The sequence below is a fragment of the Hippopotamus amphibius genome, chromosome 2 (genome assembly GCF_030028045.1).
Source record: "Hippopotamus amphibius kiboko isolate mHipAmp2 chromosome 2, mHipAmp2.hap2, whole genome shotgun sequence".
NCBI lineage: Eukaryota > Metazoa > Chordata > Mammalia > Artiodactyla > Hippopotamidae > Hippopotamus > Hippopotamus amphibius.
The window spans coordinates 35,080,276-35,103,681 of NC_080187.1; the positions used below are offsets into that span (position 1 = coordinate 35,080,276).

Here is a 23,406-nt window from a genome sequence, read left to right on the forward strand (position 1 = left end):
TGCCCTGCTTTATCTTTAGTTCACTGCTCAGTTTGGGCTGAAAAGCGCTAGTCACATCGCCTTCCCTCTTGGTAGTTCTAAGCTATTTATTTAATGGATGCAAGGCTCAGTCTACCCATCCATAAAATGGAGGCCCCCCACCCCCCTGCACTCCTTCTCCATCCCTCAACTGCCACCTTCACCCCCCCCCATCTGATTACTTCCATTTCCACATTGCCTTTTATGAGGATGATAATCAAATGCAGTCTCCCTTGAGGGAGCCATAGGTTCTAGTCAGGCTTGGACACTTACAGCTACAAGATCTTGGGTAAGGCAGGTGCCCCTTATCTCTATAGAAGCTCTATACACACTCATGGTATTCTTATTTATTCCTATTATTGAAAGCTCATGTGAGCACTAAGACGAGCGTCCTGGTTCTTCCACTGAGTTGCTATGTGATCCTGGGAAGAGACCCCAGTCTGGTACATGACTCTTGCATGAACCACTTTTCATCAGGGACCTTTTCTTCCCCAGTCATCCTGTCATGCCAACCCTCACCCAGGAGTTAGCACTTCTCAGGAACAGGATGAACACAGAAACCAAATTCTCCAGAAAGGTATGTGTGTTTGGGGTGGGGGGAGGGTGCCCCAAATCTTAGGCTGTCCAAGGGGCACTTAAAATGCTCTCCTGGAGGATCCTTCAGTCCAGATGGACTTAGAGATGGGGGCCTCTGCCTCCTGGCTGTTGTGTTCTGAGAAGAGAGCTTTATTTTTCTCCTAAACCCCAACTAGCCCAAACTTGGGGCTGGAGTTGCCAAGTTTAATCCATACTTGGGCAAATGACTGCTGCTTATGGAGGTTACAGAGACCAGAACCCAAGGTCCCCAGAGTGGCTCAGCAGGGAGTCAGGAGCCTGGGTTCCCACCCTGGCTGTAACTGACACCCCAGCTTTCAAGATAGTTTCAGATACACTCTCACGTCATTGTCACGGTCGCCTGTCAGACAGGGACCATGAGGTGAGATGCATTCTAAGGGTTAGGATTCCAAAATTGTAAAGTACGCTCAACGGAGGAGGTGAAGGACTCTACCCCAGCCATCTCCTCTCTGCAGCCATCTCTGGTTGGGGTTCTTGCTCAGAAACAGGGAAGCTTCTGGAAGTTATCCTGGGTTTTCTGATCTCAACAACGTAACACATTTCCACCCTGCCCCCTTTCTCTAAAGCTCTGCCTCTCTGCCTACGGCATATGAATCACTTGAGGTCTTGTTGAAATGCAGGTTCTGGATCTGAAATGCAGATCTAGGTAGGGCCTGAGATTCTGCATTTCTAGCAAGCTCTCAGGGGATGCCCATGTAGCTAGTCTGTGCCCACACTTTGAGCTACAAGGCCTCAGTCTCTTGTGCAAAACAGCAGAGAGGGCAAGCCTCCTGCTCTCAGCCTCTCTACTGGCCCTTGGAGAAGTGCGTCCTGGATTCAAATAACCAAAAAGGAATTTGAGAATGTGAGGGTGAAAGGGGACCTGCCACCCAGTTTGGTAGGTGGTGAAACTGAGGCCTACCCAGTGCAGGAAGGAGCTTGTTCCAGATCTCACAGCATTGCGGCAACAAAGTTAAGACTCAGGCCTCTTACATAGGAAAAACAAAAACTAGAAAAAATACTCACTGAGGTGTTTGCTGTGCTTTCTTTGGGTGAACTATAGGTTCCTTTGAGTCTTTCTAAGTTTTTTTTTTTTTTTTTTAACAATGAATGTGTACCAATTTTGTAATGAGAAAAAACTAATTTTAATGAAGGAAAATTCTCACAAAGTTCTTAGCAGTCTGATTTGATTATATTTATGAATGTGCTGGATAAAGTATAACTACGAACAGCAGCTTCATGTCATCGGTGTGTAATTCAGCCCAAACCTTCGCGAATTCATTTCAGCGAGGTTACCCTTACTCTGTCTGGCAACCGAATCACGGAGATGAGGGGGAAGGCCACTGCCGTCACCATCCAGAAACGCCGCAAGCAGCTCGCTACTCCCCTTTGGCCTCTGCTGCGGGAACTCTTTCCCCCAAAGCTCTGGCCGCAGGAATCTTTCCCCTTAAACCGGGAAAGAAGTTTCCTCATCCGTTTTCGTAGTAAAGGACCTCGGGCCAAGTCTGCTTTTGTTGCCGGTTTCCTAAGCTTAATTGCAAGCAAAGTTAATTTGAAAGAAAATAAATATTACAGTTCTGGGGCGAATTCTAACGAGCCTTGGGCAATTAGGGAAGAACGCATCTAATCACTCACAGCCCGGCGGGCGCCTGCACACGACGCTGGGAGTGCCGGGCCCAGAGAGGCGCAGAGGATTTTTATGGTTTCAAGATAGGGAGAAGAAAAAGAGAGACGCACCTCCGGTTTCTGAGCCCCTGGACGGGGAGCCAGGGAGGTCCTCTTCCACGCTTTGGGGATTCGGAGAGTTGGGCTGTCCCAGGACGCAGCAGTAGGTGGTCTCAGAGTCCTAGAGCCACGCGGACCGGAGGGCCCGGCCGGCCGGGCCGCGGTGGCAGCGCGGCGCTCCCTCGCCCGCGCAGCGGCCTTTGCGGCCGGGCCGGGCGGCGCGCGAGCTTTGGGGGTCGCCGGCCGGCAGGAGGCCGAGAAGGGCTGACGCTCTCTCGTCCACGCCTCGAGGACCTGGCTGTGTCTCCTGGCTCCCGCCGTACACACCCAGTGCCCTCCTCGCAGCGTCCCCCCTCTCCGGGCCCAGGCCCTCGCTCATGGCTCAACCTCACCTGTCGTCCCAGTTGACAAGGAGAGTTGGGAATTCGCGTGCACTTTCCCTCGTCCTCGTCCCTCCCGGCTTTACCGCGACGCTCCGGCAGCCTTCGGGTAAGGCGGCGCTTTGTCATTTTAAAGCCTTTCTTCCCTCGCGTGCTCCGCGCTTTACAGTTTACAAAGCGTTTCTACCTCTCTTGACTCGTTTAACTTCAGGAGGACTCTGAGGGAGCGGTCACAAATTCCCATTCACAAATGGGGACACTAGAGAAGGGACTGGCTTAAGGTTGATAGCGCTGTCAAAGCGCTGGACTTGGTAATTAAAACACAGAGAAGGGGTCAAGAGCTGCATTAATTAAGGGGCACAATGACTGCTCTTTTCCAGCCCAAATCCCCCAGCCGGGCTTCAGGCAGCCAAGGACGAAAACCCCTGGGTGGAGGGCTTTCAGTTTCAGGCTGCTGCCAACCAGGCAAGGCATCCTGATTTCTGCCTGGGAGAGCCAGGCTGTCTAGCTGCGCATGGAGAACCTTTGAATTTCAACCTGCAAGGATCTATATGGAGATAAGGGAGGCCTAACACCTAGATTTTTCCAAGGTCACAAGGCTGAGTCTGAAATCTGGACCCACTGGTAGTAGGGTCAGTGCTACAGCTGCCCCCTGCCTCGAAGTGGTCATTTCCCACCATCAAAGTCAGAAAGGACCAGCATTTAGACCTGTCCTGTCTAATACAGTAGCCATCAGCCACACACTGCTACTGAGCACGTGGCTTGTGGTTAGTCCAAACTTAGGTGAGCTGTACGTGTAAAATACACTCCAGATTTTGAAGACTTAGTATGAAAAAAGTAAAACATCTCAACAATTTTTATATTGATTATATGTTGAAATGATAGTTTGGACACATTGCGTTAAATACAATATAGTATTAATCTCACGTTTTTTTAAAATTAATGCAGCTACCAGAAAAATTTTAATTACACAGGCAGCTTGCATTATATTTCTGTTGGGCAGCACTTATTTAGACAAATATCTGTCTGGACTGAATCACAGTCACCTGTATTTGTGAACAGGACAGCGCAATCCCCAAAATTAAAAATAAAAGTTACCAATGGTTTTCAGTCTTCTTTCTTACACCCCCTCCAACTCTTCCCTAGCAAATTAACTCTGCAGAAAGAGGCTGCATTTCTCTTGCCAGAACTCACTTGCTCAAAGATCTTTATTAAAACAGTTCATCTGAACACTCAGATTTACCTGCACACTGAGCCTCTGAAATATTTAATGCTAGAAAGTTTTGCTCCAGAATAAAAACTTATAAGATTTCTCAAGAGAAAGGTGGGGAAATGGCTGGATTCTTTTTTCTGATTTTGGTCAGCTTGTTGCTTAAAACAAATAAGTGTATACAAAATAAAGTTAAACACTCATTTCTTTCTAAAGCTCACTTAACTGACCACCCCAATCAATTTTTCTTTCCTTTTTGCTTGAGGAGGCTGCTGAGGTACCACAGAGGGTGCCAGGGATGGAAGAGCCAGCCCAACAAAATGAAAGCTGTCATCCACAGGCTACCTTGAGTCCTGTCATCTCTTTGAATTTTAATTCACCCATTGGGTCCAGGGCTTCATGATGAAAAGAAAAACTGGGCAATGGACAAATGTATTTCTACCTGCCTCACTGGAAAATTGAATTTATGACCCAGCATTAATAGCTGCTAAACGATCAGCACATCATGCTCAAAAGATTCAAGAAATTATGATATAACTGGTGTCTGGAGCTAATCCAGAAATGCTTGCCATGAGCTCTGTGCCCATTGCCTGGAATAGGGTTAGGCCCTGGGTGGCCTACCCATGCTGCCAAATATGCAACAACCATGATGGGCCCTGAAACATCATATGGGGGACGGCTGAATTCTGCACCCTCTTGTATAACAGATGGGAAAACTGGGGGTGTGAGTGATGGAACTGGGTCTCAGTGTTCCAGACTCAGAGCCAGGTCTGCAGTTCTCATAGGCAGGGAAAAGCAGCCCCTGGTCAAGCGAAGCAGTGATCTTTCCCATTAAAAAAATAGTTACTTCTTTTACAAATTTGTCCTCCTCACCTTAAGTAGGAAGACACTATAGGAGCCTTTTATTGTAATAACGTGGTCAAAGGCACAAGAAGTCGAACTGTGTAAAAAGACACGAGTTTCGGGAAGTACAAGGAAGAGTGGAGTCATGTGATTCCCCACAATTCCCCTAGACTCTGGTGTAGACACTACTGTTGTGCCCCCTTTAGAGCCAAGGACCCTCCCCAGTAGAATGTCAGAAAGGCCTTTGGAACTTCGCCTCAGTGAGGGTCCTTTGTCCCAGTCCGTGGGCCGCGGGTGCCTCTCCCCACCTCCTCCCATTTTCAAAGCGAACCAGGGTTTACACGGTGCACCGGGAGGCTGCGCCTGTCCCGCCGGCTAGATCCCTCCCACGCGGCGTTCAATTCGGTCCTCTCTGCAGTCCTGTCCTCAGGTTTCGTGGATACTTATTAAGGACAGCCGAGGTATCTATGAATTTTCGACTGTATGCTTGGCTCACATGGCAGACACAAACCGATCCACTCCGCCTGGATAGGCAGCCGCATGGCGAGCATGGTAGGCGCCTCCACTGGCCCCTCCGAGCTGCCCACCAGGATTGTAGCAGGGCCCCAGCGCTCCGAACTGGCCGGGCGATGTGCGCCCATAGAAGTCCACTGCAGTCTCGACGCCGCCACTGCCGCCCCCCGCGGGGGGCGAAGCGGGCCCGGCCAACCTGCCAGCTGCTGCGAAGAGGGCGCTGCCGGCCCCTTGCGAGTACGCGCCGTCGGGGCCCGCGTAGGCGGCAGCATAGGCGGAAGCGCTGGCCGGTCGGGCGCCGGCGCAGCCCGCGGGCTGGTAAGCGGTGGTCGTGGCAGAGGCGCCGGCCGAGGCAAAGGCGCAGGAACCGGCGGGCCCCGACGGCGCTGGGCCCAGTTCAGGGCTAAGCGGCCGCTCAGGCACCAGGCCGAAGACACGGCACGGGCCTGGCGACGCAGCCGGGTAGTAGACCGGGGGCGGCGCGGCGAGCGACGGCGGGGCATAGCCTGCATAGACGGCGCCCGGGTAGGGCGGGCGCGCAGCGGGCACCCCGCCCGGGAAGATGGCGGCAGCGGCGGCGGCGGCGGCGGCGGCAGCGGCGGCGGCGGCCGCGTCGTGCATGTAGGCCGGGTAAGTGGAGAGGTCAGAGCGCTTGAAGCGCTTGCGGCGGCGTAGGAAGCTGCCGCTCTCGAACATGTCCTCGGCGTTGGGGTCGAGCGCCCAGTAGTTGCCCTTGCCCGGGCGGCCGGCCTCGCGCGGGATCTTGAGGAAGCAGTCGTTGAGCGTGAGGTTGTGGCGGATACTGTTCTGCCACTTTTTGGGGTTGTCGCGGTAGAAGGGGAAACGCTCGGTGATGAACTTGTAGATGCCGCCCAGCGTGAGGCGGCGCTCCGGCGCGTGCGCTATGGCCATGGCGATGAGCGCGATGTAGCTGTAGGGCGGCTTCCCCCGCTGCAGGGGGCGCTTCCGCCGCCGCCCGCCGGCGCCGCGACCCGCGGCCTCCGCCGGGACCCCGGCTTCCGCCTCACCGCGCTCCTCCTTCACGGCCGCCAGCGCCTCCGGCTGAGGCGGCGGCGGCGGCGGCCCGCTCTCGGCCGTCATGGCGCAGCCGTCCCGCGTCCCCGGAGAGGGGGGGGGGTCCCCGCTGCCTGCTGGTGTCGAGGGGCGGGGGCGGGTCTGGGGGGCTGCGGGGCCCGGGACGCAGGGTCACAGGGACCGACGCTGGGCCCCTCTGCAGGACCCTCTGGGGGTCCTCGCAGCTGGCACCGGGAGCACAGCTTCCCTGGCAGGGGCGCGCGGGAGGTTTGGCGCCCGCGGTTTCCTGGCTGGCTCAGTGCGGACAGCGGCTCAAGAGTGTCCCGCCCACCGACAGCTCTGCTCGTGTTCTGGAGCTCGAAGCCAGGCGCCAACGGCGACGTTGGAAGCGGAACCAGGCTCCTGTCGCGGGCTGAAGGGTCCTTTGAGCGCTGGTGCCAGGTGGTCAAGGGGTCTGGAAGTGGTCCTGGGGCTGGGGCGCCCGCATCCGTTCTGGGCTTCCGGCTGATCTGAGGATAACCGTCGAGGTCGTGAGCGCAGAGGAGGCCGCGGGCCCCAAGGCTTGAAAAGAGAGCAGTTAGTGCAGGCGTGGGGGCACTCTGGTAGGGACCGCCTGGGCCGCGCCCCAGCGGACGGCGCGGAGGGCAAGGAGGCGCGGCAACGGCAGCGAGGTCGCGGCGCGGGCCAGGAGGAGTGGCCGGCGACTGTCCCTCTCTGCAGAGTTGGCCTCAAGCCGCCCAGACCGCTGGCGAGGCGCTCTCCTGCACACACCCGGACCGGCTCCTCCCTCCTCGGGTTTCTCCTCCTTAAAGGCGCCAGGAAGCTTGGGGCGGTGCCCGTTCCCTGCCCGCCCCCCGACTGCCCGCCCCCCGGGCCCCGGCGCACCTTCCCAGGTAGGAGCGGCTGTGGCGGCGCGGCGGGTGCACCATACGGTCGGAGAGTGGAGGGCGCTTGGAGATCTCGCGAGGCGGTCTTCTCTGTGCGCCGACGGGGAGACTGAGGCCAGGAGAGGCCAGGGACTGTCTCGGGAGACTGCGACGCCCGAACTCAGCACTTCCGGACTTTACCAGCCTCTGTAGGAGGCTGGGACCCGCAGGTGAAAGGAAGGGCTCGCTTCACTTTTTTTTTTTGGCTGGAGAGGGTGAGAATTGGCTGAGGGGCGCTTGATTCTTGTGGCGGGTTGGGGGACGAGGCAGGGAGGAGACGGACTAGGGGACTGGCTCCGAAGGTCTTTCAAGGATGATTTTCAAACCCCAACTCAAGGCTGCCCTGGCCATTCCCCATCCAGTCCCTTATCTTTCAGACAGGATTCTTAGGTCCGATAGAGGAGGTGACTTGCTACGGTTCCACTGCGACGTCGCCGCTTAGCCAAACCTCACACTTGCCTGCGTCTGTGTAAGAGTGCGTTTCCTCGACATGTGCCAGAGGGAGTCACTTTCCCTCGTTGGATCCCAGGTTCCTCGACTGTACCGAGGTTTTGGATCTCAATTGCTGATATTTAGGGAAAGGCTGCAACCCCGCCACCCCCACCCCCACCCCCAATCGTTTATCTTTGGGTGGCTAGGGAACCCTCTCTATCTGCGGTGGAGTGACGCACAGCTTAAAGAGGATGAAGGCTAGGCTTCTGCCTTCTCGTGGGAACCTTCTGCTCCAGTTTGCCCGGGCTAGGAAGGCTCCAAGTGGCTCCCAAGCCGAGCAGCCTATTCCCTCAGCGGGGCAGAGGGCTGCAAGAGATGGGGGCCGGGGGTCGGGGTGCTCTGGGTGGGCGCGTCCCCCGGAGAAGGGGGAGGGCAGGCAGCACTCGTTTGCTTCGCGGGTGTCGGGTTTCTGAGTTCGTCTCCTGCCGGCCCCCTAAGGCTGGCCTCGCCCAGGACCCTGAGACGGCGGCTCCGCAGATCTAGGTTCGCTTTATGGTTATCCGCAGGGAGACCTTGGGCTTGTGCCTTCCCGGTCGCAAGCCCTCAATTTTCTCCTCTGAGAAACAGGAAAGCATGTAAGGATCTTGGGGCGGGGGGGCCCTTCTACCCTTTGGATTTCGGGCCTTGGTGCTTACTCCAGAGGCTCCGGCCAAGACTCAGCTTTCCGCGGGGCTGTGGGTGCAGGGCTGGGTGGAGCGAGCGCGGGCGGCGGGCCTTCGGGGTTTTTTAGTCCGCTTCTTCTTCGTGGCGATGAGCTCTGCGCTGGCTCAGCCCCGCCACGCATTGGCCAACTGCCTTCGGAAGAAAGAGGCAGAGTCCAGATCCTCGCTCCGTCGACCCGGGTGTGGAACAAATTGAATGGTTTGCCAGAAGACCAGCGGATGCGTGTTCAAACGTCCGGAGAAGCTTTCCACTCGCTCAAAAAACTCCTAGCTTCCTTCTTCCAAAGCAATGAATCTGCGAAAATCCAGGTTTTATCCTGTTACGTTTTTTCAAAGGGAGAAAATGTTTAAAAATTTTAAATTTTAACCAGATTACATCATACCAACCTTTTAATACTGGATTTTGTGGTTTTCTGTGTTTCCAAGACTCAGATTTCCAAATGTTAAATTTGGACCACTATCCTAATGTGAATCCATAAGTCAAATGTGATTCTGTAATCCCAAGAGTCCATGACCAGAAGTCTAAATTCTTTGACTGTGATTATATTCCTATGACTTTAAGCTTCTGGTCAGACTGTAAAAGTGTCTACCTCATATTTTAAGATGTTGGGAGTAAGTTTTTTTTGCCTGAAAATATGATGCCACTACTGGGAGTTGTAGCTTCTCTAGGTTTTAGATATTTTTGCAGCTCTAAGGTACATATTACTTAATTTGAATTCCTGTCTGAGAATGTCTGATAGGAAGATTTGGGTCTTATAAATCCACAAATCTCTTCATGTTTAATTCTAAAATATTAGTAGTAGATCCACTAGTGTATAACTCAAATAATCTAATAGTTCTTATAATATGTGACCATATGCTTTAAAGACTTTATGATAGAGACTTTTAAGCTCCAGTTACAATGATTAGAAGCCTCCGTGTCTCCAGATATTTTGATCCTCATTGCTTTGTGACTGTGGACATTCTTCTAGAAATCTGATTCCTTTTTCTCAAACTTTGTGGCTACTGAGCTGTACTTGTGCACCAGACCAAGCCTTAGCATCCTGAGATTTAAATTATTAAGATTATGATTCTAAGATTTTCATGAACAAAGGATCCTAAAATTTCTATTCCATAAATGTGTTATTCTAATAACGCATTTCAAAATTCTGTACTTTGAAGATTCTATGAACCTACCACGTAAAATTTGAGTTAAACGAATTGAGTGAACAGGGACAGTTTACCCATTTGGATCAAAACTATACATAAAGATCCCCTTGGTGCCAGACCATTTCCTCCGTTTCTTCTCATCCAGTCTCCCCCTCTTCTCTGGTGCAGTGTAGGGGTAACAGACCCCATTGAGAACCATTTGAAAGCTACAGAGTGGATTCCAATCCCTTGGAAATTCTAGTCCAGCAGGGGTGGGTTGGTGTAGATGTCGGTGGGTGCTGGGTGATTCCTATCCTCTTTGTGCCTGCCTTCAGCCCTGCATGCATCCTCAGCACCTTTTGGAAAAACCTGCCCACTCACAGGCTATTTTATGTTAAATTTGGGGGGGTGGGGTGGGGGGAGGAGTGCGGGTGATCTGTAGAAGATGCTGGCAGCTCTTCCCCTAACTACTTTACGGAGTTTTGAAGTGCCCTCGTAGGGTTTTGTAAATATAAAGGAGGGGATCCAAGAAGTCATGGAAAATTCCTCTATATCTCGACCCAGATGCTCCTTTATGCAGATGCAGAGGTACCCTGCTCTTCTCCTTAAGGAAATTGTGGAAATTCAAGCTGGAAGGAAGCTAGGCCCAGATTGCCCAAGGGGCTTCCTTGAAGCTTAAAGTCTTGCAGAGGAGGTTCTGCGCTGAAAGGGAAACTCAGGTGTTTGGGCTCCTTACCTCCTGGCGCTGCAGCCTTTCTGTCTTTTCCTGAATTCTCAGAGCCTCACTTGTGCTTAAATCCTGGCCCACGCCAGTCTCCTTACAGCATGACAGTGGAAACCCCAGGCCCAGGTACTTGTGAATTAGATCTAAAAATCTCGGCACAGCCAGAACACAGTGACCTCTGTTTGGATTATTCTGGGACAGTCAGTCAGGGTCAGTGAGCTGTATGGCCTCGAGTGCCGCAAAGAGGGTCGGGCCTGTGTCACGCTTAGCCCAGCTGCTGGTCGCAGCAGTGGCATGGAGTGAGAACTGGGATTACAGCTAGATCGTCACTGGCCCAGCGGCTTTGAGCTATCTGCTACCCGTCTTAGGCCTCGGTTTCCCCTCTGTGAAGTGGGGGACTCCCTACTGGTCCCCCTCTTCCAGGGTGTCCAGAGGATGGAGTGGGGCGCATCGCCAACTGGTGATGGTCTTCTTGTCTTTCAAATTGTTTTCAGGGTGAAACTTGGTTGTGAAAAAAAGACAAGCTGCTGGGGAAAATTCAGGTCCTTCCCACTCATGCGCGGAAATGAGATGCCCCCCCCCCCCAAGGAAATAGCGGTTGATAAAGTAAAATGTTTTCTGCCCGCCTAGAAGGGAGTATGTGCGTGGGGAGGGTATTCCAGTCTTCGAGTCTGCGTGGGTGTGGCTTTTTTTCTGCTCCCACCGAGGCTCAGGGACCCCCGGAGCTTGGTCAGGACAACAAGGCTTCTAGTACTTTCTCACCATTAGTTCACTTAAACACCGTGAACAGAGAATTATCACCCGGGGACCGAGCAGAGAAACTGGGACCCAGAGAGGGGAGCCTTCTGCTTCCCGTCATGCCGCTTAGCTTGCAGCCTCCCGGCTCACCTAGAGGAGGCTCCCAGTCCCTGCCCTCTCCCAACGCTGCCTTCGGTCCCGGAAAGGGTAGCTCAGGAACCTGCTGGGACATCGGGAGCTCTGCGGTTGCCGCGAAAAGGGCAAGCCAACTCGGAGAGGACGCGGACTTGCCCCACCTAACACAGCGAGTCTGGGTGGGAGCTGAGCCTAAGCCTGGCCTCGACCTTGCCCCTGCCCCCAGGTTAGCTCCTCTGCGCTTTCTCAGGTGCTCAGTGAATGTTCCTGAGCCAAGGACAGAGGAACGCGCAAGGTACAAGCTACCTTCCGCTCAGACCAAGCCTGGCCACCCATTGGGTGAGAGTCGAGCTATGGCGGTGGACCGTCCTGGGAAAGTCGTGCCCCCCACCCCTGAAGGTGGTGAGAGCAGCACCCCGGGAATTCTCAGCGAGAGCAGCACCCCGGGAATTCTCAGCGAGGCCAGCAGGCACATGTCGGTTAGATTCTAGAACATGGGGGGCGTGGGGGGGGGGGGGGGGACGGGCAGGAGAGGCCGTCTGTGATCGTCGGGCATCCTGTTTCTTGGGTATTCCGAGCTCTGTGCATGGCTTTGGAACTCGGAGAAGTGTGGTTTCCCGCGACAGGGTTCATGGTTTGCAAGACAATCTCAAAAGGGCCAATGATTACTCCCCTTTCCCTCTCAAAGGGGAAAAGCACTAGACTGGATTCCAGCATTGCCTGAGGCACAGGAAGAGATGGTGACTTGTGACCCCTCCCCAGGCCAGGCTCAGCCCAGAGCCCCAGGTCTCTGATTCCAGTCCTGGACGCCTCCTCCTGCCCAGCACTGTGGCCATCAGGGCACCTCATCCCGCAGCTCGGTCCAGGCTCCCCGCGTGGGGGCGGGGGCGCGGGCAAGGATGGTAAGAGCTTAGTACAGCACCTCAGGCAGGGACCCAGCCCAGCTGGCTGATTGCTTAGTGCGCACAGCACCCGGTGGGCAATAGTGTGGAAGCCCGAAGATACTTGTCCTTGGATGCACGCGTGTGTGGGCGGCCCAGCGCTGCTCTGGTCTCATTCCTTCAGGCTTTTTTGTCTTTCTTTCTCTGTCCAGAATGAAAGTGTGTCTCAATCTCACTGTCCTCCTTTATGCCTCTTTGTATGAATTGGCCTGCAGGTGTCCTCCCTTTTTGGGCACATCTCCCCAGAGTCACTTGAAAAGAGAGCCTTTACACTTCAGCCAGGGTTGGGCTGCCCATACCAGCCTCTTGCCTCCCGGAGGATGGTGCAGACAGTGGCAGCGCTGGGACAGACGCAGGTTCACTCAGGAGGACACTGGAGCGAGGGAGTCCTGATCATCAGCTTTTCCGCCCAAGCGCCTTTGAAACCCTCAGCTCCCTTAGCTCTGCTGAGCCTGGCTGAGGGAGAGGGAAATACAAGGTTACACATGCCAGCCCTCTGGACAAGTTGAAGGCTCCAAACAGTCCTCTCCAGCGGGGCGCTCCCACTGTTTGTCTCGCACAAACTGGGCCACTTGGCTGCTCAAAGGCCCTCAATACCTCCCTTTCCTCCAGGGCAAGATCAAGTACACTCTCCCTGGCCTGGCAGTTCAGGGCCCTTTGGACACAACTCAGCCCCTTCCCACCCCCTCTCCCTCTCTTTCTTGGTCTTCCCTGCCCCCAACTTCAGAGGACTCCCTGCCAGGTCTTCTCCAGTTCTCTCACATAAGTTTTTGCCCTCAGCCTGGAAAAGCTGGCCCCCCTTCCCACCTCAGCTCAAACGTCTTCTCTTCTGGGAAGTCCTCCCTGATCTACCCGAGTAAGTCAAACACTTCCTCTTTGGGCCTGCCCCAGCATGTTTGGATTTTGACACTTGTCACACATTTTGTGGTGTAGTAATTTGGTTATGTGACTGTCTCTGTTCTTCTCTGGGTGCTCCTTGGTGGCAGGAAGTGTGACTTCCTGCAACTGGACACACAGGTCACCGGCACAGAGCCTGGCCCAAGGAACAATGTGGCCCTGCTGTAAGAGCCAGTTACTCAGAGTCACCCAGTCCTATGTCAGTTCCTGTCTGTACCTCTTCCCAGCTGTGTGACCTTTGGCCACTTATTCACTCCGAACCTCAGCTTTTTGATCTATAAAATGGGATAATGCTAATGTCATAAGAGAGTTGTGTAGGTTGCTTTTATTAACTGCAAACACATGTAAAACTATTCTATGTGCGGACACTGTTTTAAGCACTTTATGTACATTAAATACAGTAACATATCAGGAGACCTGGGGGCAAGTCTCAGTCACTAAATGGGCATTGAGGGGACATTCAGAGAACAGGCAGAGCACTGGATCTAGAAGGCGTAATGACTTGATATGCCATCTAGGCAAGTGGGCAGCTGCAAAAGAACCCAGAAGCAGAGGTCTTGCAGGTGATAGATGGGGCCTAATAGAAGGTTCAGACTCAGAACAGCATCTTTTACCGTAGGTTCAGGTAAGAAGACCTCTGGGATGACCCTGGGGCCATCTGAGAGGCACAGTTGGGGCAGCTTGGTCCTACTGGGCTGAAGTCTGAGGGTTTCGTGGGACAGCCTCTCCCTCTGGTGTCCTGGAAACTTAGGGTCTAGGATCTGTATCCAGCCCTTCTTTCTGTCTAGGCAGATTTGGCCCAACCTTTTGGCAGGGAAGCTTCAGCATTGAGCTGGGAACATTCAGAGGCATATTCTTCAGTCCTGAAGCCATCCATGTGCTTGCCACCCAGTAGGGTAGGAGTCCAGGGGCCATGGGGATGATGGTGGGATCTGGGCTTACCCTCCTGATATGGATTTGGACATACACCAAAAGTAGGGAAGACGTGAGAGACTGCCTCTGAGGTCCCTTTAGGGGCCTCACCCTTGGTGGGTGTTGTATGTGGCTCTTTGTCTTCCTTGAGCCCCGGCCAGGCCAAACTGGTCCCAGGTGCTGGGACCAAATGGATTGCCGGAACTTCGCTCTGGGTCAGTGGAATAATATCAATACAGTAGCTTCTAGCTACAGGCTTCTATCACTTTTTTCTTTCCCCTAAGTTCTAACTTTCTCATAGACAGCCTATTATTTTCTATATGTAGTTTGTGGAGCTGTCTCTGATTGTTGGGGCATTTGCTGGCCAGAGATGACTGACACTGGTTTTACCCAATGAATGAGTCATACAGTCCAAGCTCAGGTAAGCAGTGAACCACCTTCTCTGGTTCACTTTGCTTACCACCTCCCAATACTCCTCCCTTGGGAACTGTCTTGCTGTCATTTGTGGAACTGAAATAACCTAAGCAGACTAACAGTGATGGAAGAAAAGAATGTGTCCTTCCCACCAGCCCATAGCTCTGTTCAGCATTTTATCAATGATATAGAAGAAGGCACAGAAGGCAAGCTGATTGGGCTTGTGGCTGACCACACTGAGGTGCTGACACTGGTAGCTGACTTCAAATAATCACCATGTTGGGAGACTGAGCCAAAACCAACAAGAAGACGTTTAAAAAACTCTTATGAAAATATAATAACATTACAGGAGGCCGAACAGGAAGAAAAAAAGTCACCCACATGCCAATTACCTATCATTTATCTGCTAGGTATTGCTATGTTCTTCTTTTTCTCCTTTGTGTTCTTATGTCCACATGTATGTTTATATAGATTTAACCATAGTGTATGTACAATTCTGTAGTCTTTATACACAATGCATTTGCATTATTTTGTAAACATAACTACATGTTGCCTCTTACTTCCCATTTTTCATCTGTAATTGGGAATGAAATGGTCTAGTGTTGATTTAACCCTTTTATGTTAGCTAGGCAATTAGTTAATTTCCAATATCTTTGATATAGGTGATGCTGCTGTGTGTTTGTATAAAGAGCTTTACATTTCTTTTGAACTATCCTTAAGACAAACTCCTAAGAGTAAGATTTATGGAACGAGGAATATTTTTGTGTTTCTTAATATAGTGCTACCAAGTTGTCTCCAAGGACATCTTGCAATTTACCACAATCAAGATAATTAACATATCCATTACCCCTAAGAATTTCCTCATGCCCCTTGTGATTGATTCATCCCCCCAATATCTGTAGGTAATCACCGATCTACTTATGTCATTATAGGCTAGTTTGCATTTTATAGAACTTTATATAAATGGAATAACAGTGTATTTTTTTGGCCTGTTTTCACTCAGCATACCTATTTTGATGCTTATCTATGTTGTCATATCAATAATCAATTCCTTTTTTTTTTTTTTTGCTAAGAAGTGGTATTCCATTACATGGACATACCACAGTTTATTTATCCATTCACTTGTTGATGGACATTTAGGTTGTTTCCATTTTTGGTTCTTATAAACAAGCTGCTGTGAATAGTTGTGTACAAGTCTTTGTGTGGCTATGTTCTCATTTCTCTTCAGTAAATACCTAGGAGAGGATTATCTGGGTCAGATGGTAGGTGTATGTTTAAATTTTTAAGAAATTGCCAAAGTTTTCACAAAGTGACTGTATTTCTTTATTTCTGCTAGCAGTAGATAAGAGCTTTAATTGCTCCATCTCCTCACCAAAACTTGATTAGTACAGTCTTTTAAATTTTACCCTTTTTAGTATATAAGATATCTCATTGTAGCTTTAATTTGCATTTTCCTCATGACAAATAATATATTTATTACTTGTTTCTGTGTAACAAATTACCCCAAAATTAGTGGTGTAAAACAACAAGCATTTATTATCTCATGGATTCTATGGGTCAGAATCTGGCTGTCGCTTAGCTGGGTGTTGTTAGCAGAATTGACACATCTGAGCTTAAAGCTGCTTTGGAGTAGTGCTGAATATTGGAAAGAAGAAGAAATGAAAGAACAAAGGGTTGGAAAAATGGATAGAATTGTCAGGCTGGAAAAAGAAAAAAAGAATTGTCAAGCTGTAGTTTTCCTGCTGGATGGAAGAGTTTGAATTTTCCTGATGATTCTGGGAAATGGAACATTTGTTGAACAATGTACCTGTATCAGGCTTTGATGTTTGTTCATTTACTCAGGCCTCAGAACAACCCCAGTTTACAGATTTAGAAACCGAAATCTGAAAAGGTAGGTGAAACTTGGTGAAGGCCGTATACCGGAGGTGGATTTGAAGCCCCCTCAGTTTCCTGCCAATGCCCGTAGATGTTCATTGACGTACCCTAGTATATTCACGTGTTATTACACTTCCAACTCTTCCTCACGGTGTCCTTTGCCTCCAGAGCCCATAAGACCTCTTTGAGTAAGTTCTGGTGGACACTAAGAAGTGCAAAACCTCTGATCACTCAGGTTTCAGCTGATAGCCGGGGTTCTCCTTAGACACTGAGCCAGGTTGCAAAACCTCCCCGCATCCCCTACTCTAACAGGCTTGAGTGGCCTCTGTAAGATCAGCCTCAGTCAGGGAAAGGACAGGAGGTCTTTGCTCTGGCTGCCTCTATGAATGATATCTGCCTTATAAAGGAAGAGTTACTGGCAGCCCGACTTGAGATGTCTTCTGCCCAGCAGCACCCCCTAATTCAGCACCCCTAGACACGATAAATCTTGGACGTGAAGCTGCTTCAAGTTTTAGCTCCAAGTAGTGAGTGGCTGTGTGATCAGGCCACACAAGATGGCTGTTCTCTTGCTCTCTGTACCTCGCCTGCTCCACCCGTCCCTGCCTCACACACACCCTCCTCACCTGACTGCCCTTCCGTCTGGATCATGGAGCCTGATCAGTAGATGCCTAGGTACTTTCCCCTGGCCCCAGCTAGTGATTGTTCTAATCTTTAGATCAGAATGACTCCCCTGGGACAGTTTATCAAAGGGTAGTGAGGGGCATGCACCGCTAATGGTTTCCCTGGTGACCAATGAGCCAACCTGATGTCAAGTCCCTCTATAACTGGTAACCTCCCTCTCCCCAGGGTAGTGAAGATGGCTGCCTGCCGTTCGCATCCACAATGGGGTGTCATTCCAGGACCCTTTTGTGAGATCCTCTGTCCAATAAACCATTGTGTCTCCGTCGCTGTCTCTGGGCTCTTTCTTCAGTCTTGAGGCTGAGCAAGTATAGGGCTTGCAGGCCTGCGGGGTACAGCCCAACGATGGGTTTGAGAGGGTCCAATCTCTTCTCCAGGTTCAGTTTCTTCAGTCATCGAATGTAGGGGGAAGGTTTGGTTGGCTAGGTTAGTAGTTGTCCTTACCCCATGGAAGAAAAGACTGCAAAGTATGCTCCAGGCCACAAGAGCACTAGGCATGGTCTATTGATGAAGTCATTCATAGGTCTTGCATATATATGTATGACTATCTTTCAAGTGTGTGTAAAGTTGCATTATAAATAAAATGCAAATCCATTTAAAACTATCACTGAAGTTTTGGTCATTTTTTGGACCTGAAATTTATCAATCAATGTTTACTAAAAAATGTGTCTGCCTTACATGTATGTGTGCGTGTTGTGAGAACTGTGGAATTTATAGCTGTTAAAAAAAGTATCCTCACACTCAAAACAATGGAAAAGCACTGAGACTCCCATGGTCTCTCTAGCCAGACGGAGTAACAGTAAACACATTTAAGAAACAGTATGTTGTTCAATGAGTATAAAGTTACAGTTATACAAGATGAATCAGTTGTAGAGCTCTCCTGTAGGACATAGTGCCTACAGTTAACAGTAAGGGGTTGTGTGCTTAAAAATTTAAGAGGGTAGATCTCATGCTAAATGTTCTTATTACACACATGCACACAAATTAAGGGACACAATGGATCTCTCTGCGGTAATAGATATGTCTGTCACCTTGATTGTGGTGATAGTATCACAGGTATATGCATATGTCCAAATTCATCAAAATAATGCATTAACTATGTGCAATTTCTTTGTGTATCTATTATAATTCAGTAAAGCTGTTAAAAAAACCAAATCAGTAAGTCAGAGGTGTTGACCAATCAGAGTGTATGTGCTGGACCAGGCCCAACCAGAATGGAAGCCTGCTGTGACAGTAGCCCTCCCCCATCCCCCACTTCCTGCTGCTTCAGGCTTTAACCCTTTAGTTGCAGAATCTTGGGGGATTCCAGGGAAACCCAGGGGAAGGGCTGAGACAGCCAGGACTGCTGGGGGCGTAGGTGCGGGGAGGGGTAGGGGCATGGCAGTGGCTGTTTATCTGTAGGGCATCACAGTATTTCAGTATCTCAGTGCTGAGAGATTGCATGCAGGTTATCCTCAGGCAGCTGCAGAGATGGCATAGGGTGCCTGGACCTGGGCTTGGACTCTTCCTTCCTGCACAGCTGACTCTCCGTGGCCACAAGCCCATCTGGTATCAGTGCACTGCACCCTTCTGCCCCAAATTTGACTTTAAAATGCTCCATCATGCTGGACAGTTTTCCACCCAGGTGGTAAACTTGTGACCCTCCAAATCTGGTTCTGGTTGAATGAGTTCATCTCCTTCTCACTGCCTGTGAACAAGTGAGCTGTGTAAAGGGAAGGAAGCAGAATTTGAGGCCAGGAATTGGTTCTGGGTTCACACCTCTGCTCTACTACTTTTCCTCCGTATGCCCCTGGGAGCAAGTCAATAAATGGGGTGGTGACATCTGTCCTGCCCCTGTCCTAAGTCTGTACAGAGGTTTGAATGAGAGAAAGGAAGGGAAGCGCTTTGCAAACTGTAAATCACTGCACACACACGAGCTAGTCTCTGTTCCATAGACTGAAGGATCTGACTGTCAAGAATGTTGCTTGTCTGCTTCTGATTGAATCAGGGGTTACAGATCTGCCATTTATTTAAGATGTTTCCCGACTGTCTTCAAATGTGGCTATGATATAGCTCTAGCTTTTAATGGACAGGGGAAGATCACTGCAGAAAGTGTGGTCTTTCCCCTTAACCCTACAAAATCAGAGTTGACGTGGGCTGCTAGAGAGTACCTAATTCATTTTGTATATGGGGCCACTGAGGTCCAGGGAGGGTCAGTGAATGGCCCAAAGGCGCATAGTGGGTCAGTGCCAAAGCCAGAACCAGGTGTTCTGCTCCCCAGCTCTTTTTCATCACAATACATGATATGTCTCATGGCAAACTATTCATTCATGTTTTTGTTCAATCAACAGCATTTATTGAGTTGCTTGTAAGTTCTGGACTCTGTGCTATTTTATGGATAGACAAGTTGGGTGCAATTCTGCTCTCGAGTTGCTCATGACAATGGGAAGAGAATGTTCTTTCAGAATCCTGAGAGGGGGCCAGAGGAAGTGTTATTTATATAGGTCTGGTAACCCCCGTTGGGAGTGGGGTGGTTTTTGAGAACAAAGAGTGTGATGAAGCTCGGCAATGCTGACCCAACACCAGTGAACACCATAGGTCACCAATGCTGACCCACTGGCCTGTCTCATTCAGTGTTCACAAGCATCTCATACTTGTGACAGCCCTGAGAAGGGAAGGGATACGACCAGGGTCACAGAGCTAGAAAGTGCCAAAGCCACTTTGATTGAAAACAGTGTGTGAGTCCGGGGCCTGTGGGTCTTGTGAACCAGCTCAATTTAGGTAGAAAGAGCATGGGTTTGGGTGCTGAGGAGACCTGGGTTCAAATCCCAAATGTACCATTTCCCAGTTGTGTGACTGTGGGCAAGTTCCTCTTTTGGAGATTGTTTTCCTGTGTGCAAAATAGAGATAACAGGGTACTTACCTTGTAGGGCTCCTTTGAGGGTGAAATCAGTGCCTGAGGCTGGAGCCCCTAGATAGTGCCTGGCATGTGGTGGGCACTCAATACCTGTTCCTTTGCTGTCTCTACCAGCCCCTGATATGGGCGGCTTGGCCAGTAACCGAGGCGCCAAGTACTTCTGGCTCTCTGCACCCAAGTCCTGTGTTCACGACAAAGGCCTGGAAGGTTCTCCTCAGTTGAACAATAATGAAGGTGGTGGTAAAGGTGAGGTTTGCTGAAGATTTAGACCTGAAAGTTGGGGCTTTCTCTCCCAAAGTTCGTTCCCCCCGCCCCTCCCTCATGGGTGGGGCCTAGTCAAAGCTCCTGAAGGCCCAGTTTGGATGCCGGAGACACCTGCCATGCCTGACTGCATGGAGTGTCGGTTCTGCCTTGTTCCTGCTGCATTCCGGCTTCGTATGTCAGCACCTCATGAAAATCTTCCAGGTCCTGGCTTTGAATAGCCCCTTGGCTGCCTGGGAGTGAAGAGGCTGGCTCTGTTTTGCCTGTCAAATCATCTGCTTTGTCTGTCTACAGGCAGGTAAGCTGGGTCTCCTTACATAATACCGACAGGGCCGTCACTGTCAGGGCTGCTTCTGCCAGGCTCAGGCTGAACAAACAGCCATTCAGCTCCACCAGCGAAGGCCGAGGCCGTGCAGTGGCAGGAGCTGCTATTCTTGGGAGCAGTTTGATGACAGGCTCTGAGCAGATGCCATGCACTCCAGCGGGGAAGGAGCTGAGCTCTGACTTGTCCCTCCCAGCCGAGGCAATAGTTAACTCACCCCAATTACCTGGTAACATCCTCTGCTCCTTTTAATTGGTTCTCATCTTAGTCTTTAGTCAATCTTTCTTTTTTGGCCACGCTGCAAGGCATGCAGCATCTTAGTTCCCCAACCAGGGACTGAACCCATGCCCCCTGCAGTGGCAGTGCAGATTCTTAACCACTGGACCACCGGGGAAGTCCCTAATCGATCTTTCTTTAATGTATTTTTTTATTGTGATAAAATACACACAACATAAAATTTACCATTAGTAACTTTTAGTACATTCACTGTGCTGTACAACCATTGTCATTATCCAGTTACAGAACATTTTCATCACCCCAAAAGGAAACTGCTCACTCATTAAGCTGTCATTTCCATTCTTTAGTTTTTAAGATAACACAGGTATCCTTGTAAAGTGAGTAGAGGGTATGAATTCTAAATAAATATAATAAATAAAAGGATAGACAATTCAAATTTCATTGTGTTAGCTAGGCATATTCATTTTTTATTACATTTTCCCACATTCACTTTTTTTTTAGGCTCTTTATTGGAATATAATTGCTTTACACTCTTGTACCAGTTTTTGAGGTACACCAAAGTCAATCAGTTGTATTTATACACATATCCCCATATTCCCTCCCTCCCGCGACTCCCCCCCACCCTCCCCATCCTGACCCTCTAAGGCATCATCCATCATTGAGTTGATCTCCCTTTGTTATACAGCAACTTCTCACTGGCTATTTTACAGTTGGTAGTATATATATGTCTATGCTACTCTCTCACTTTGTCTCAGCTTCCCCTTCGCCCCCTGCCCCCCCAACCTCGTGTCCTCCAGTTTATTCTCTGCATCTGCATCCTTATTCTTGTCTTGTCACTGGGTTCATCAGTACCTTTTTTTTTTAGATTCCGTAGATATGAGTTAGCATACAATATTTGTTTTTCTCTTTCTGGCTTACTTCATTCTGTATGACAGACTCTAGGTCTATCCACCTCATTACATATAGCTCCATTTCATTCCTTTTTATAGCTGAGTAATATTCCGTTGTATATATCTGCCACATCTTCTTTATCCATTCATTTGTTGATGGGCATTTAGGTTGCTTCCATGTCCTGGCTATTGTAAATAGTGCTGCAATGAACATTACGGTACACCACATTCACTTTTGTTTCATTCTCTTCTTTGTTCAATTAGATACTGAGTTGTGACTCATTTCTGATCTGGCTTTGTCATTCTAAAGTCCCTCCTTTCTTCTCCCTCCCCTTTCCCCATCTTCCCTTCCTTCAGACTTTAAGATTTACTATCTATCTAACCTACCAATCATCTATCTATCTACCAATCATCTATCGATAAAAAAAATCTATGAATTATCTATCTACCTATCTATCATCTATCTATCTATCTATCATCTATCTATCATCTATTATTTATCTATCTTCCTGCTCTCCATCCATCTGTGCTTCTCTTTGCAAATCTAGGTCATTGGTTCTCAGCCCTGTATATTAGAATCACCTGTTAAGGTTTTAAACTCTACCGATGCCTGGTCCCATCTTGGACTAGTTGAAATGGAAACTTTTGATGTGGGACCTTGGCATCTGCATATTATTAAAGTTCTCATAGGTGATTATAACGCATAGTGAAGAATAAGAATTACTTACCTAAATTAACCTCTGTTGATACTTAACCTTCTGTAAAACTTCTTATCTCAGTTCTGGTCCTCAGCTGGTCTATTTTTTACATGCCATTTACTATACGTAATGCTGGACTGCCAGGGAAGTCCCCCTATAATCAGCCTTTTAACATGTATAAACAACTTCCAGTGTACTTAAATATTTTTCAAGAGCATCATTTTAAAGGCTGCCAAGTGTTTTATAAACACAGGTATGTTACATTTGATCAGTCTCCTGGGATTTTGATTAGGATTGTACTGAATCTATAAATGAATTAGAGAAATTTTGTATATATTTGATATATATTTAATCTAATTTAAAAATTAAAAATTTTGAACATATGCAAAAACAAATAATATAATGTACTCTCAGTTACTCATCATAGATACTGATGCTCAAACAACCATCAGTCCTGTTCACTTCTGTCCCATCTATATCCCCATCTTCCCCTACTATCATATTATTTTGAAACAAATCCCAAACATCATATAAGGGAATTCCCTGCACTTCCATTGCAGGGTCACAGGTTCAACCCCTGGTTGGGGAACTAAGATCCTGCAAGCTGGGGTGTGGCAAAAAACAAATAAACCAAAAACAAAAACAAAAGAAAAACAAACATCATATAAATACATCTGTAAGTAATTCAGTACATATCTCTAAAAGATAAAACCCCAATATCATTGTCAAACCAGAAAAAAAAACCAAAAGAAATACCACAATAATTCCTTAATATCATCAAGGGCAACTTGATAGCTTGTTAAAAGTAGAGTTTCAGATTTCCAGTTGTCTCATGAATATGATTATTTTATTTTTACATCTTGTTTGGGATTTAAACAATCTTTTTATTGTGGTAAGAACTCTTGGGATTGGTTTTGATTGGTCTTAAGTCTCATTTAATATGTAAATTCCCACTCCATCTTTAATTTTTGCCTTGGACTTCATTTGTTGAAGAAACTGGGTTGTTGGTTTTATAGAGTTTTCCATGTTTTGGATTGTATTCTTACGGCATAATTTAACATGTTTCTCTGTCTTCTGTATATCCCATACATTTGTAACTAGGGCTGAAAGTTTATATGACATTAAGCTTTCAGTTTATGAACATGTTTTACTTATTTTAATTTAGGTTTTTCGTAATGTCCATCAATAATGTTTTCTATTGTTCTCCAGAAAGGTCTTGCACATTTATTAAAATTAAATTTATTAAAATTGTTTCTAATAAT

General features: G+C 49.0%; 2 protein-coding genes across 2 annotated transcripts in view; one reads left to right on the forward strand and one right to left on the reverse strand.

The window, feature by feature from the left end:
• Positions 1-4,588: 4,588 nt before the first annotated feature.
• Positions 4,589-6,405, reverse strand: FOXE1 (forkhead box E1). Its single transcript, XM_057720159.1, has one exon. It carries the CDS (start codon positions 6,382-6,384, stop codon positions 5,263-5,265), a length of 1,122 nt encoding a protein of 373 aa, XP_057576142.1. The 5' UTR covers positions 6,385-6,405; the 3' UTR covers positions 4,589-5,262.
• XPA (XPA, DNA damage recognition and repair factor) overlaps positions 5,845-23,406 on the forward strand; it is a 182,921-nt gene continuing 165,359 nt past the window's right edge. The window contains exon 1 of the mRNA XM_057720167.1: positions 5,845-5,913. The gene's annotated coding sequence lies outside the window, so the exon portion shown is untranslated. The remainder of the gene's footprint in view (positions 5,914-23,406) is intronic.